Source organism: Bombina bombina, chromosome 4 (assembly GCF_027579735.1).
Source record: "Bombina bombina isolate aBomBom1 chromosome 4, aBomBom1.pri, whole genome shotgun sequence".
In the NCBI taxonomy this organism is placed as follows: domain Eukaryota; kingdom Metazoa; phylum Chordata; class Amphibia; order Anura; family Bombinatoridae; genus Bombina; species Bombina bombina.
In genome coordinates, this window is record NC_069502.1 from 57,643,390 (window position 1) to 57,656,693 (window position 13,304).

Genomic DNA, 13,304 nt, shown 5'->3' on the forward strand with positions numbered 1-13,304 from the left:
GGCAGATGTTCCAGATGTTCAATCTTTTTGGCAGGCTCTGACTAGACTCAGGCCTGTGTTTAGACCAATTTAGTTTTTAAAGTTCTTCAGGGGGTTCTGTTTGAACCTATGCATTCCATAGATATTAATCTTGGTTTTCTTCCTAAAGTTGTTTCAGATAAGAACATTAATCAGGATATTGTTGTTCCTTCTTTGTGTCCTAATCCTTCTTCTCGGAAGGAACGTTTGCTACACAATTCGGACGTAGTCGGTGCATTTAAATTTTACTTGCAGGCGACTAAAGATTTTTGTCAATCGTCTTCTTTATTTGTTGTTTTTTCGGGGAAACGTAGGGGTCAGAAAGCTACGGCTACCTCTCTTTCCTTTAGGCTAAAGAGTATCATCCGCTTTGCATATGAGACTGCTGGACGGCGGTCTCCTGAAAAGATTTCGGCTCATTCTACTAGGGCTGTTGCTTCCTCATGGGCATTCAAAAATGATGCATCTGTTGAGCAGATTTACAAGGCTGCAACTTGGTCTTCTCTTCACACTTTTTCAAAATTTTACAAATTTGATACTTTTGCCTCGGCTGAGGCTGTTTTTGAGAGAAAGGTTCTTCAAGCAGTGGTGCCTTCCGTTTCGGTTCCCTGTCTTGTCCCTCCCTTTTCATCCGTGTACTATTGCTTTGGTATTGTATCCCACAAGTAAGGATGAAATCCGTGCTTACCTGATAATTTTGTTTCTTTTTAGACACGATGAGTCCACGGCCCGCCCTGTTATTTGAGACAGGTTTTTATTTTTGGTTAAACTCCAGTCACCTCTGCACCTTAGCTTTTCCTTTCTCTTCCTAACTTCGGTCGAATGACTGGAGTGGGAGGGAAGGTAGGAGCTATATATACAGCTCTGCTGTGGTGCTCTTTGCCTCCTCCTGCTGACCAGGAGGCGTAATCCCACAAGTAAGGATGAAATCCGTGGACTCATCGTGTTTAAAAAGAAACAAATTTATCAGGTAACCATATATTTTCTTTTTTCATTTTAGTTGTATGGAGTTTCACTGTTGCGGCTCTGCTATAGATTCTAATGGCCGTCTGGACTGCACAAATCAAGGAGGCAGTTCCCTTCAGAGGCGGCAAGCAGTTTTTGTGCGCCTTCCTTCCTGTGAGTTCCGGAATAGAGACGTTAGTTAAGTATGCGGCTCTGCTGTATTAGAGGGTCGCACAGCCGACTGATTGCGCAGTTCCGGAACGAAAACCGGATCGTTGCAACCAGCAGGACAGGTAGGCACCTCAGCAAAATAGCTGAGGTGTAAAGGCTGTCTGGGTTTGTAATTAGGACCGCTGCTCCGTAGTTAATGTTACAGAAATAAAAATTTAAAGAGACAGTATAGTTTTTTTCTGTGATAATATCCAGGTGAAATAAAAACAGTTTTTATCTTTTATTAGTCAAAGATGGATCAAGAGGCCTTACAAGATGTTACATGTAGCCTGTGTTTTGACTCCCAGGTGGAACCACCAATCCCTTTTTCTTCTTCATGTATTGAAATAACATTGTGTCACAAGGATAGACTTTTTGATCCTGAGCCATCATTAGCTAAGGCGGATGCTGTTCAGGTGTCTCCTGTACCAGATATGCCGCAGCTTTCTCCTCAAGCATCCCAACTTTTTTCGTCTACACATGCAGTGCCCTGCGTTTCCTCTCACGCTCCGGTAGGAGTTTCTTTGCAAGATATTGCTGCCCAGGTATCCTCTGTGGTATCTGAGGGGCTGTCGGATTTTCCCATGCTGCAGGGAAAGCGCAAGAGAAAATTTTAAGAATTAGTGAGCAAGGTTTCTGATTCAGTTGTGGCTACTCAAGGTGCTTCCTCTCAAAAGTCTGAGGAGGAAGACACTTTGGTAGTGTCTGAGGGTGAAATCTCAGATTCAGATAGTATAATTCCTTCTTCTGACGCTGAAGTTGTATCCTTCAGATTTAAGCTGGAACACCTCCGTCTGTTACTTAAGGAGGTTTGGCTACATTGGACGACTCAGATACGACTGTCGTAGTCAATCCCAAGAAATCTAGTAAACTGAACAAGTACTTTGGTGCTCCCTCCGCGGTGGAGGTATTCCCTGTACCAGGCCGTGCTACAGAGAATATTGCACGGGAATGGGAGAGACCTGGAATTCCCTTTTCTCCATCCCCAATTTTCAAGAAAATGTTTCCAATAGCTGACTCTATTAAGGAGTCTTGCCAAACGGCCCAAAGTGGATGGGGCGATCTCCACTCTGGCTAAGAGAACCATTATTCCCATAGAGGATAGCTGTTCCTTTAAGGATCATATGGATAAGAAGTTGGAGGCATTGCTAAAGAAGATGTATGTTCACCAGGGTCTGCAATGGCAGCCTGCAGTGTGTATTTAAATAAAGTCAGTCCACGGCACTCCAAAATAATTATTTAAGGAAAACAGCTGGATCCAGGATAGGATCAAGGCTCTTAAGTTGGCCAATTCCTTTATCACGAATGCTTCCTTACAAGTCATTAAGTTAGGAGCAAAAATATCTGGTTTTGCTGTACTAGCTCGCAGAGCCTTATGGTTGAAATCCTGGTCTGCAGACGTTTCATCTAAGTCCAAACTTTTGGCGATACCCTACAAGGGTAAGACCTTGTTTGGGCCGGGCTTGGCCGAAATTATTTCAGATATTCCAGGAGGAAAAGGACATTTCCTCCCACAGGATAAGAGAAATAAACAGAAAGGGTGTCAGAGTAATTTTCGTTCCTTTCGAAACTTTAGAGGTAATACTCCCCCCCTCTTCAAAGCAGGAACAGTCCAAGCCTTCCTGGAAGCCTAATCAGTCTTGAAACAAGCGGAAGCAATCTAAGAAGCCCGCAAATTATTCAAAGTCAGCATGAAGGGCCTGCCCCAGATCCGGGAATGGATCGTGTAGGGGGCAGACTTTCTCAATTCGCTCAAGCCTGGGTTCAAGATGTTCCAGATCCCTGAGCGGTGGACATCATATCCCAGGGGTACAAGCTAGAGTTCAAGAACTTTCCTCTCAGAGGCAGGTTCCTCCTCTCAAGATAATCTGTAGACCAGATAAATAGAGAGGCGTTCTTACATTGTGTCCAAGATCTGTCCGCCCTGGGAGTAATAGTTCCAGTTCCGACACAGAACCAGGGTCTCGCATTCTACTCCAATTTGTTTATGGTTCCCAAAAAAGAGGGAACCTTTAGGCCAATTTTAGATCTAAAATATCTGAACAAGTTTCTCAGAGTACCGTCCTGCAAGATGGAAACTTTACGTTCCATTTTTCCCTTGGTCCAAGAGTGTCAGTTCATGACGACCATAGACCCGAAGGATGCTTACCTTCATGTTCCCATACACAAGGATCATCACAAATTTCTGATATTCACTTTTCTAAACAAGCACTTTTAGTTTGTGGCTCTTCCATTCGGCCTTGCCACGGCTCCCAGAATTTTCTCAAAGGTCCTGGGGGCTCTGTTGGCGGTGATCCGGTTTTGGGGCATTTCAGTGGCACCCTATCTGGATGACATTCTGGTTCAGGTGCCGTCTTTTCAACAAGCAAACTCTCATACGGAGATCTTGTTATCTTTTCTTCTTTCCCACGGATGGAAGGTGAATCTGGGAAAAAGTTCCTTGATTCTGGCTACAAGGGTAGTGTTCTTGGGACGATAAAAAATTCCCTATCTATGAAGATATTTCTGACAGAGGTCAGAAAGACCAAGATTTTCGAATCTTGCCTTGCCCTTCAGTCCTCCCCTTGGCCATCAGTGGCTCAATGCATGGAGGTAATTGGTCTGATGCTAGCTTCCATGGACATCACACCATTTTCTCGGTTCCATCAAAAGTCTCTGCAGTTGTGCATGCTAAGACAATGGAACGGGGACTACGCAGATCTGTCTCCCCGAATAGAAATGGATCAGGCGACAAGATATTCTCTTCCATGGTGGTTGTCTCAAGAACACCTTTCCCAGTGAACCTGCTTCCGCAGACCTACCTGGGTGATTGTAACCACGGATGCCAGCCTACTGGGCTGGGGAGCAGTATGGGGCTTGTTGAAGGCTCAAGGTCTATGGACTCGGGAGGAGTCAGTTCTCCCCTTAAACATCCTAGAGTTGAGAGCCATCTTCAATGCTCTAGTGGCCTGGCCTCAGTTAGTTTTAGCCCGGTTTATTAGGTTCTAGTCAGACAACATAACCTCGGTGGCTTACATTAACCACCAGGGAGGAACTCGTAGTCCCTTGGCCATGTCAGAGGTGACCAGAATTATTCAGTGGGCAGAGACCCACAACTGCTGTCTATCTGCGATCCACATTCTAGGAGTGGACAATTGGGAAGCAGATTTTCTGAGCAGACAGACTTTTCATCCCGGAGAGTGGGAACTCCATCCAGAGGGGTTTTCCAGCTTGACCCTCAAATGGGGGAGGCTGGAGCTGGATCTCATGGCGTCTCGGCAGAATGCCAAGGTCCTGAAGTACGGTTCAAGGTCAAGGGATCCACAGGCCGTCTTGATAGATGCTCTGGCGGTCCCTTGGAATTTCAGTCTAGCATATCTGTTTCCTTTTTTCGCTCTCCTTCCACGAATCATTGCTCATATCAAGCAGGAGGGGGCGTTTGTGATTCTCATAGCACCCGCGTGGCCTCGCAGGATCTGGTATGCAGATCTAGTGGAAATGTCATCTTTTCCACCTTGGAGACTACCTCTGAGGAAGGACCTTCTACTTCAGGGTCCCTTCCCTCATCCAAATCTCACTTTTCTGAAGCTTACTGCTTGGAGATTGAACGCTTAATTTTATCTAAGCGCAGTTTCTTAGAATCGGTCATTGAGACCTTGATCCAGGCTCGTAAGCCTGTGACAAGAAAGATTTTATTATAAAATATGGTGTAAATACATGTATTGGTGTGAATCCAGAGGCTACTCTTGGAGTAGAGTCAGGATTCCTAGGATTTTGTCTTTTCTCCAGGAGGGCCTGGAGAAGGGTTTGTCAGCAAGTACTCTAAAAGGTCAGATTGCTGCCTTGTCTATTTTGTTGCATAAGCGGCTGGCGGACGTTGTCAGGCCTTGGTCAGAATCAGGCCTGTGTTTAAACCTGTGTTTAAACCTGTTACTCCTCCCTGGAGTCTTAATATTGTTCTTAAAGTTTTACAGCAGGCTCTGTTTGAGCCTATGCATTCCTTAGATATTAAGATGTTATCTTGGAAGGTTTTGTTTCTTGTTGCCATCTCTTCTGCTCGAAGAGTCTCTGAGCTCTCAGCGTTACAGTATGATTCCCCTTACCTTATCTTTCATTCAGATAAGGTGGTTCTATGTTCTAAGTTAGGTATCCTTCCTAAAGTTGTTTCGGATAGGAATATTAATAAGAAAATTGTTGTTCCTTCCTTGTGTCCTAATCCTTCTCATAAGGAGCGTTTGCTGCACAACCTAGATGTGGTGCATGCGTTGAAATTCTACTTACAGACGACTAAGGACTTTTGCCAGTCTTCTGCTTTGGTTGTCTGCTTCTCTGGGAAACGCAAGGGTCAGAAAGCTACGGCTACTTCTTTTTCACTCTAGCTAAGGAGTATAATTTGTTGGCCTATGAGACTGCTGGACAGCAGCCTCCTGAGAGAATCACTGCTCATTCCACGAGGGCTGTTTCTTCTTCCTGGGCCTTCAAAAATGAAGCTTCTGTGGAACAGATTTGCAAGGTTGCAACTTGGTCCTCTCTGCATACTTCTTCAAAATGTTATAAATTTGATGCCTCATCTGAGGCTTCCTTTGGGAGAAAGGTTCTTTAAGCAGTGGTGTCTTCTGTTTAGGTTACCTGTCTTGTCCCTCCATTATCATCTGTGTCCTCTAGCTTTGGTATTGATTCCCAACAGTAATTGATGATGATCCGTGGACTCACCGTGTCATTAGAAAGAAAACTAAATTTATGCTTACCTGATAAATTTATTTATTTCTTGACATGCTGAGTCCCTGGCCCTCCCTGTATTTTTCAGACAGTGTTTTGTTGTATAAACCTCAGGCACCTCTGCACCTTGTGTTGCTTCTTTTCTCTCCTTTTCCTTCGGTCGAATGACTGGGGTTTGTGGGAAGGGAAGTGATACTTAACAGCTTTGCTGTGGTGCACTTTGCCTCCTCCTGCTAGCCAGGAGTGATATTCCCAACAGTAATTGGTGATGATCCGTGGACTCACCGTGTCAAGAAATAAATAAATTTATCAGGTAAGCATGAATTTAGTTTTCCTACAGATACATTAATAGACTCCTGGTTATATTTTGCTAGCCATACATCCCATATGATTTCTAGCTGCTTATACCACGTGAGCTTGTTATACCCAAACACAACTTTTATGTTCAGCCCTAAATTTATCTCTCTCCTCTTTCTATTAAACTACAATAACAACATTTCTCCATTTAATGAAATAGGTGGAGCTACAGCCACCTATTTCCTTCTCTACTCCCCATGGATCAGACTAGTTGTGCTCAGTTTGTAGAGCATATGCAGTACTGTTTGTTTAGTGTTCTTATGTATTTATATGTGTAAGTAAAGTGGCTTCATTGATGTCTTAAGGGCACCGATCAAGCACAAAAGATCATGTTGAAAGAGGAAATAAAATACATTGAGGATGTCAGAGACGATGTGGAGGAGGAACAAGACGAAGAACTTAGAAATGCAATGGCCATATTGCAGAAGATTACAGAAACAGAGAAAATATCTCCTCCCACAGAAGACACAAGTCGTGTGTTATCCCCTCCTCTACCAGAGGTCAAACCTAAGAATACAGATCTCCCAAGACCTAAGGTACAGGAGCACATGGTTAAGAAACACATTTGAAACTGGTTTATTTTACTTAAAATAATATTGTATACTAAACATTTAATTGCTGAACTCGCACTGGTATAGTAAATGCTCTTCCTATAGGTGGAAAGTGGGGCAGATGCTTGGTTTTGGTGGCCGTGATTGTGTACTATGTTCATGTGTTTGGTTATAACCTATGTAATTAAAACAATTTAGAGCTAGGAAGTATTTTGTATTGTTTATAAGATATCAACTCAGAACTTGTGATTTATACAGGTTAATATTCTATTTTACTTTTTACCTTAAAGTAATCATTTTAATTTGCTTAAACATCATTAGACAATACTCAATACAAGATATTTGTTATTATTTTATTTCAGAAAACAGTTCATTCTCGGATTCCGCTTCTTAAACCACTTCCACCTAAGGTTTGATTATCTTCTTGTTCATCAGTATCTTGTTGAAACAATAATCTATAATATTATTTATTTTCATGCAGAGTTGCCAATCTGTGTCCCTCCATGTTCCCCTGGTGCACATTCTCAAATGCTCCTTAATGAGCAAAGGATGATGTCTGCATCACAGATCAGACCCATGGCCCTGTAGCCCCTGTCAGCCATATGCCCTCATCAGGCATCAGTCAAACCCATGGCCGTGTAGCCCCTGTCAGCCATATGCCCTTATCAGACATCAGTAAGACCCATGGCCCTGTAGCCCCTGTCAGCCATATGCTCACATCAGGCATCAGATCAGACCTGTGGCCCTGTAGCCCCTGACAGCCATATGCTCACATCAGGCATTAGATCAGACAAATGGCCCTGTAGCCCCTGTCAGCCATATGCCCTTATCAGGCATTAGATCAGACACATGGCTCTGTAGCCCCTGTCAGCCATACGCTCACATCAGGTATTTGATCAGACCCATGGCACTGTAGCCCCTTTAAGTCATTATCAGACATCAGTACGACCCATGGCCCTGTAGCCCCTTTAAGTCATTATCAAACATCAGTAAAACCCATGGCCCTGTAGCCCCTTTAAGTCATTATCAGACATCAGTGAGGCCCATGGCCCTGTAGCCCCTGTCAGCCATATGCTCACATCAGGCATCAGATCAGACCCATGGCCCTGTAGCCCCTGACAGCCATATGCTCACATCAGACATCAGTCAAACCCATGGCCCTGTAGCCCCTTTCAGCCATTTGATAGCATCAGGCATCAGACCAGAATGGCCCTGTAGCTCCTTTAAACCATATTCTCACATCAGGCATCAGATCAGACCCATGGCCCTGTAGCCCCTGACAGCCATATGCTCACATCAGTTATCAGTTATACCCATGGCCCTGTAGCCCCTGTCAGCCATTTGATAGCATCAGGCATCAGATCAGAATGGCCCTGTAGCTCCTTTAAACCATATTCTCACATCAGGCATCAGATCAGACCCATGGCCCTCTAGCCCCTGACAGCCATATGCTCACATCAGTTATTAGTCATACCCATGGCCCTGTAGCCCCTGTCAGCCATTTGATAGCATCAGGCATCAGATCAGAATGGCCCTGTAGCTCCTTTAAACCATATTCTCACATCAGGCATCAGATCAGACCCATGACCTACAGGTCAGCCATATTCCTGCATCAGACCCATAGCACTGTAATTCAGGTCAGCTCAACAGAATTATGTAGGACACACAACCAGAATCAAAACCCCACACATATAAGTATATGTGTTTGTGTGTGTGTTTAAGTGTGAGTGTGTGTGTTTATGTGTGTGTCTTTGTGTTTGTGTGTGATTGTGTGTTTATGTATATGTATGTGTGTGTGCATGTGTTTTTAAGAGTGTATGTTTATGCATGTGTCTGTGTGTTTATGTATGTGTGTGTGTTTATGTGTGAGTGTGTGTGTTTATGTATGTGTGTGTGTATATGTGTTTGTGCGTGCATGTGTTTTTAAGAGTGTGTGTTTATGTGTGAGTGTGTGTGTTTATGCATGTGTCTTTGTGTTTATGTGCGTGTGTTTATGCATGTGTGTGTGTGTATAACTGTATATGTGTTTGTGTGTGCATGTGTTTTTGAGAGTGTGTGTGTTTATGTATGTGTATGTTTATGTGTGTGTGTGTTTATGTGTGAGTGTGTGTGTTTATGTATGTGTTTATGTGTGAGTGTGTATGTTTATGTATGTGTGAGAGTGTTTATGTATGTGTGTGTTTATGTTTGTGTGTGTATGTGTTTATGTATATGTGTGTGTTTGTATATGTGTGCGTATGTGTGTGTGTGTGTGTGTTTATGTTTGTGTGTGTGGGTGTTTATGTTTGTGTGTGTGTGTATGTGTATGTGTATTTATGTATATGTATGTGTGTGTTTATGTTTGTGTATGTGTGTGTGTGTGTGTGTGGTGTGTTTATGTGTGTGGGTGTTTATGTGTGTGTGTGTTTATGCATATGTATGTGTGTTTTTGTGTTTATGCATATATATGTATATATATGTGTGTGTTTATGTTTGTGTGTCTGTGTGTATGTATGTGTGTGTTTATGTTTGTGTGTGTTTGTGTATGTATGTGTGTGTGTGTGTTTATGTGTGTGTGTGTGTGTTTATGCATATGTATGTGTGTGTTTATGCATATATATTTATATATATATATATATATATATATATATGTGTGTGTGTGTGTGTGTGTGTGAGTGTGTATGTATGTGTGTGTGTGTTTATGCATATGTATGTGTGTGTGTTTGTGTTTATGCATATATATATATATGTGTGTGTGTGTGTGTGTGTGTATGTGTGTGTGTGTTTATGTATGTATGTGTGTATGTGTGTGTGTGTTCACCATCCTTTAATAATACAGTATATTAATGTACTGGTTTCCAGACTGAGCGTGTCCTCCTATTACAAACTATACGATTCTTTAATCCTGTTCCCTGCTAGGTTATGGCTTTGCCATTTTTGCAGTTGTCATTATTTAATCTTTGGATTCTATTTCATCTTCAAGAGTCCTAAGAAAACTGTTGTTATCAAGGAGCCAGTATTCGATAAACCACCTGTGTCCCCTGTTCCAACACAATTGGACAAACCACCTACCCCTTGCACCTACTCACCTGAGGTTCACACACCAGTCCATGAAGAGCGGGAAGTGATATCTCCACCGTTGCCTTTCTTTGTCCAACAATTCCAGGCCAAGGATTGGTTCACCACCATATGCCCTGAAACAGAGGTAAGAACTGCGGAGGTTACAGAAGGACACGGGGTATCAGTTAAAAATTAACACCTTGATTGCTGCAGCTGTTTTTCAATAGTTAAGCTCCACTCACTACTTTCATTTTTTGGAGATGACAAGACGTGCCACTATCATTGTGTTAACAAACTCACCATTGTTCCGCTTCAGCAGATACGATAACATACTGTTAATTAGGGACAGATATGTGGCAGGATTAGGCTTGTGATGCTGTAAAATCCACAATGTTCAGAGTTAAATTACAGGAAAGGGGTAAAATAAATAATGAAAGTGTATTAGTATCTAATTAAGGGATCGATCACTATCCTGTTGAAAAGTTTATCAAATGATTTATCTACAAAACTCACTATAGACTTTAGTGGTGTTTTTCTGTTGAAAATCATTAGATACGTTTTTATAAAAGATTGTGATTGGCCCAGAAGTGTTTTAGTTTTCAAACTATTTACTGTTTACATGAGTTAGTCTCAAACCATTGCTACTTTGGACTATTTATGCTTTTAATAAATATCTGATTGATATACAACTAATGTGTTGCAGCATATTTGTTATATTGATGCTGAGTGTTCAACAGACGTTTACAATGTGCAATCAGCATCTTTATGCAATAAGCAAGTCCATAGATAGACAGACAGATAGATATAGACTGAGAGAGCGATAGACAGACAGATTTATTGATTGACAGATACAGATAGATAGATAGATAGATAGATAGATAGATAGATAGATGAGGGGAGGTTGGGAGTAAATGGGCTCTCATTCTTCTTTTTTAAATTTAGCAGGAATTTAACCTAAAAAATCGTATCATAAATTACCAGTATACTTTAGTCCCCAGGCTTGTACAATAGCCATAGTATTTAGGCTGTAGTATTGGTTCTAGAATCAGCATGTATATTTAATGAGGGTTATGGCGGGTCAATGATAGAATCGCTCTGCAAAACGGCTACTTCATTATTTATTTATTTATGTTTTATATAAAAAACGATATTATTGCTTTCTAGAGATAGTAGTAGAAAAGGCACAACTTACTTTCCTTTATCAGTATATACAAATAAGTGTAATATAAGTAATCGTTATTTGATAACATTTTTTATACAACCGGAATATAAGTGAACAGTTCAGCAGTAATACCTGGGAATTACATTTATGTGGCCTTGTTAAGACACCTATCTGAAGCGTGCGTTATATAGTCAATTATAGACAGTAACAGAGTTTATACACAAACCAGATACACTTGTTATAAAGCGTTTTGATAGGTTTACCGTAACTGTTCGGTCCGGATTAAAAGATTCCTGGTAGTTTAACTCTATATCGTCTCATTACTTTCTATTTAAGTATACACACAAGTTAAATGTAGAAAACACTTAATATTTTGACCTAAATCTTTACAACGGTGTCTATATATAGAGAGTATGCAAGATAGGAGGATATTGGGCTATGTAATCTGAGAGCAAAAACTTTCATAGCATTATTAATAGACATCCTTTCTGGATGGTATATATACAATTCATTCGGCTAGATTACGAGTCTTGCGTTAGGCTTAAAAAGCAGCGTTGGCCAGTCCCGCCCGATGGTATTACGAGTCTTGCAGGTACAGGTGTACTGCTTACTTTTTTGGCCAGGCTTGGAAATACCGCAAATACACTTACGTAAATTGCGTATCCTATTTTTTCAATGGGACTTGCATAGCGCCGGTATTACGAGTCTGCCAAAAAGTGAGCGGTAGACCCTCTCCTGTCAAGACTGGTACCGCATTTTAAAGTCAATAGTTAAGAGTTTTACACTACAACGCCGTAGCATAAAACTCTTAACTAAAGTGCTAAAAAGTACACTAACACCCATAAACTACCTATTAACCCCTAAACCGAGGCCCTCCCGCATCGCAAACACTAAAATTCAATTTTTAACCCCTAATCTGCCGAACCGGGCATCGCCACCACTATATTAAATATATTAACCCCTAAACCACCGCACTCCCGCCTCGCAAACATTAGTTAAATATTATTAACCCCTAATCTGCCGTTCCTAACATTGCCGACACCTACCTACATTTATTAACCCCTAATCTGCCACCCCCACCTTTCCGCCACTATACTAAAGTTATTAACCCCTAAATCTAAGTCTAACCCTAACCCCCCTAACTTAAATATAATTACAATAAATCTAAATAAAATTCCTATCATTAACTAAATAATTCCTATTTAAAACTAAATACTTACCTATAAAATAAACCCTAAGCTAGCTACAATATAACTAATAGTTACATTGTAGCTAGCTTAGGGTTTTTTTTTATTTTACAGGCAAGTTTGTATTTATTTTAATTAGGTACAATAGTTATTAAATAGTTATTAACTATTTAATAACTACCTAGCTAAAATAAATACAAAGCTACCTGTAAAATAATACCTAACCTAAGTTACAATTACACCTAACACTACACTATAATTAAATTATTTCCCTAAATTAAATACAATTATCTAAAGTACAAAAAAAACAAAACGCTAAATTACAGAAAATAATAAACAAATTACAAGATTTTTAAAATAATTACACCTAATCTAATCTCCCTAACAAAATAATAAAGCCCCCCAAAATAAAAAAAGCCCTACCCTACACTAAATTACAAATAGCCCTTAAAAGGGCATTTTGCGGGGCATTGCCCCAAAGTAATCAGCTCTTTTACCTGTAAAAAAAAAGTACAAATCCCCCCAACATTAAAACCCACCACCCACACAACCAACCCTACTTTAAAACCCACCCAATACCCCCTTAAAAAAACCTAACACTAACCCCTTGAAGATTACCTTACCGGGAGAAGTCTTCATCCAACCGGGCTGAAGTCCTCAGCGAAGCCGGGAGAAGTCTTTATCAAAGCCAGGCGAAGTGGTTCTCCAGACGGGCAGAAGTCTTCATCCAGGCGGCATCTTCTATCTTCATCTATCCGGCACGGAGCGGGTCCATCTTCAAGACATCCGACGTGGAGCATCCTCTTCAATCAACGGCTAACACAGAATGAAGGTACCTTTAAATGACGTCATCCAAGATGGCGTCTCTTCAATTCCGATTGGCTGATAGAATTCTATCAGACAATCGGAATTAAGGTAGAAAAAATCCTATTGGCTGATGCAATCAGCCAATAGGATTGAAGTTCAATCCTATTGGCTGATCCAATCCAACCTATTGGCTGTTCCTATCAGCCAATAGAATGCAAGCTCAATCCTATTGGCTGATTGCATCAGCCAATAGGATTTTTTCGTCACGGTTGGATGAAGACTTCTCCCGGTAAGGTGATCTTCAAGGGGTTAGTGTTAGGTTTTTTTAAG

General features: G+C 41.3%; 1 protein-coding gene across 1 annotated transcript in view; it reads left to right on the forward strand.

Moving 5' to 3' along the window:
• WDR97 (WD repeat domain 97) overlaps positions 1–13,304 on the forward strand; it is a 225,084-nt gene that overhangs the window by 89,950 nt on the left and 121,830 nt on the right. Inside the window, exons 8-10 of the mRNA XM_053708904.1 lie at positions 6,534–6,764; positions 7,142–7,189; positions 9,742–9,963. Coding sequence (XP_053564879.1) covers positions 6,534–6,764; positions 7,142–7,189; positions 9,742–9,963 — 501 coding nt within the window. The remainder of the gene's footprint in view (positions 1–6,533; positions 6,765–7,141; positions 7,190–9,741; positions 9,964–13,304) is intronic.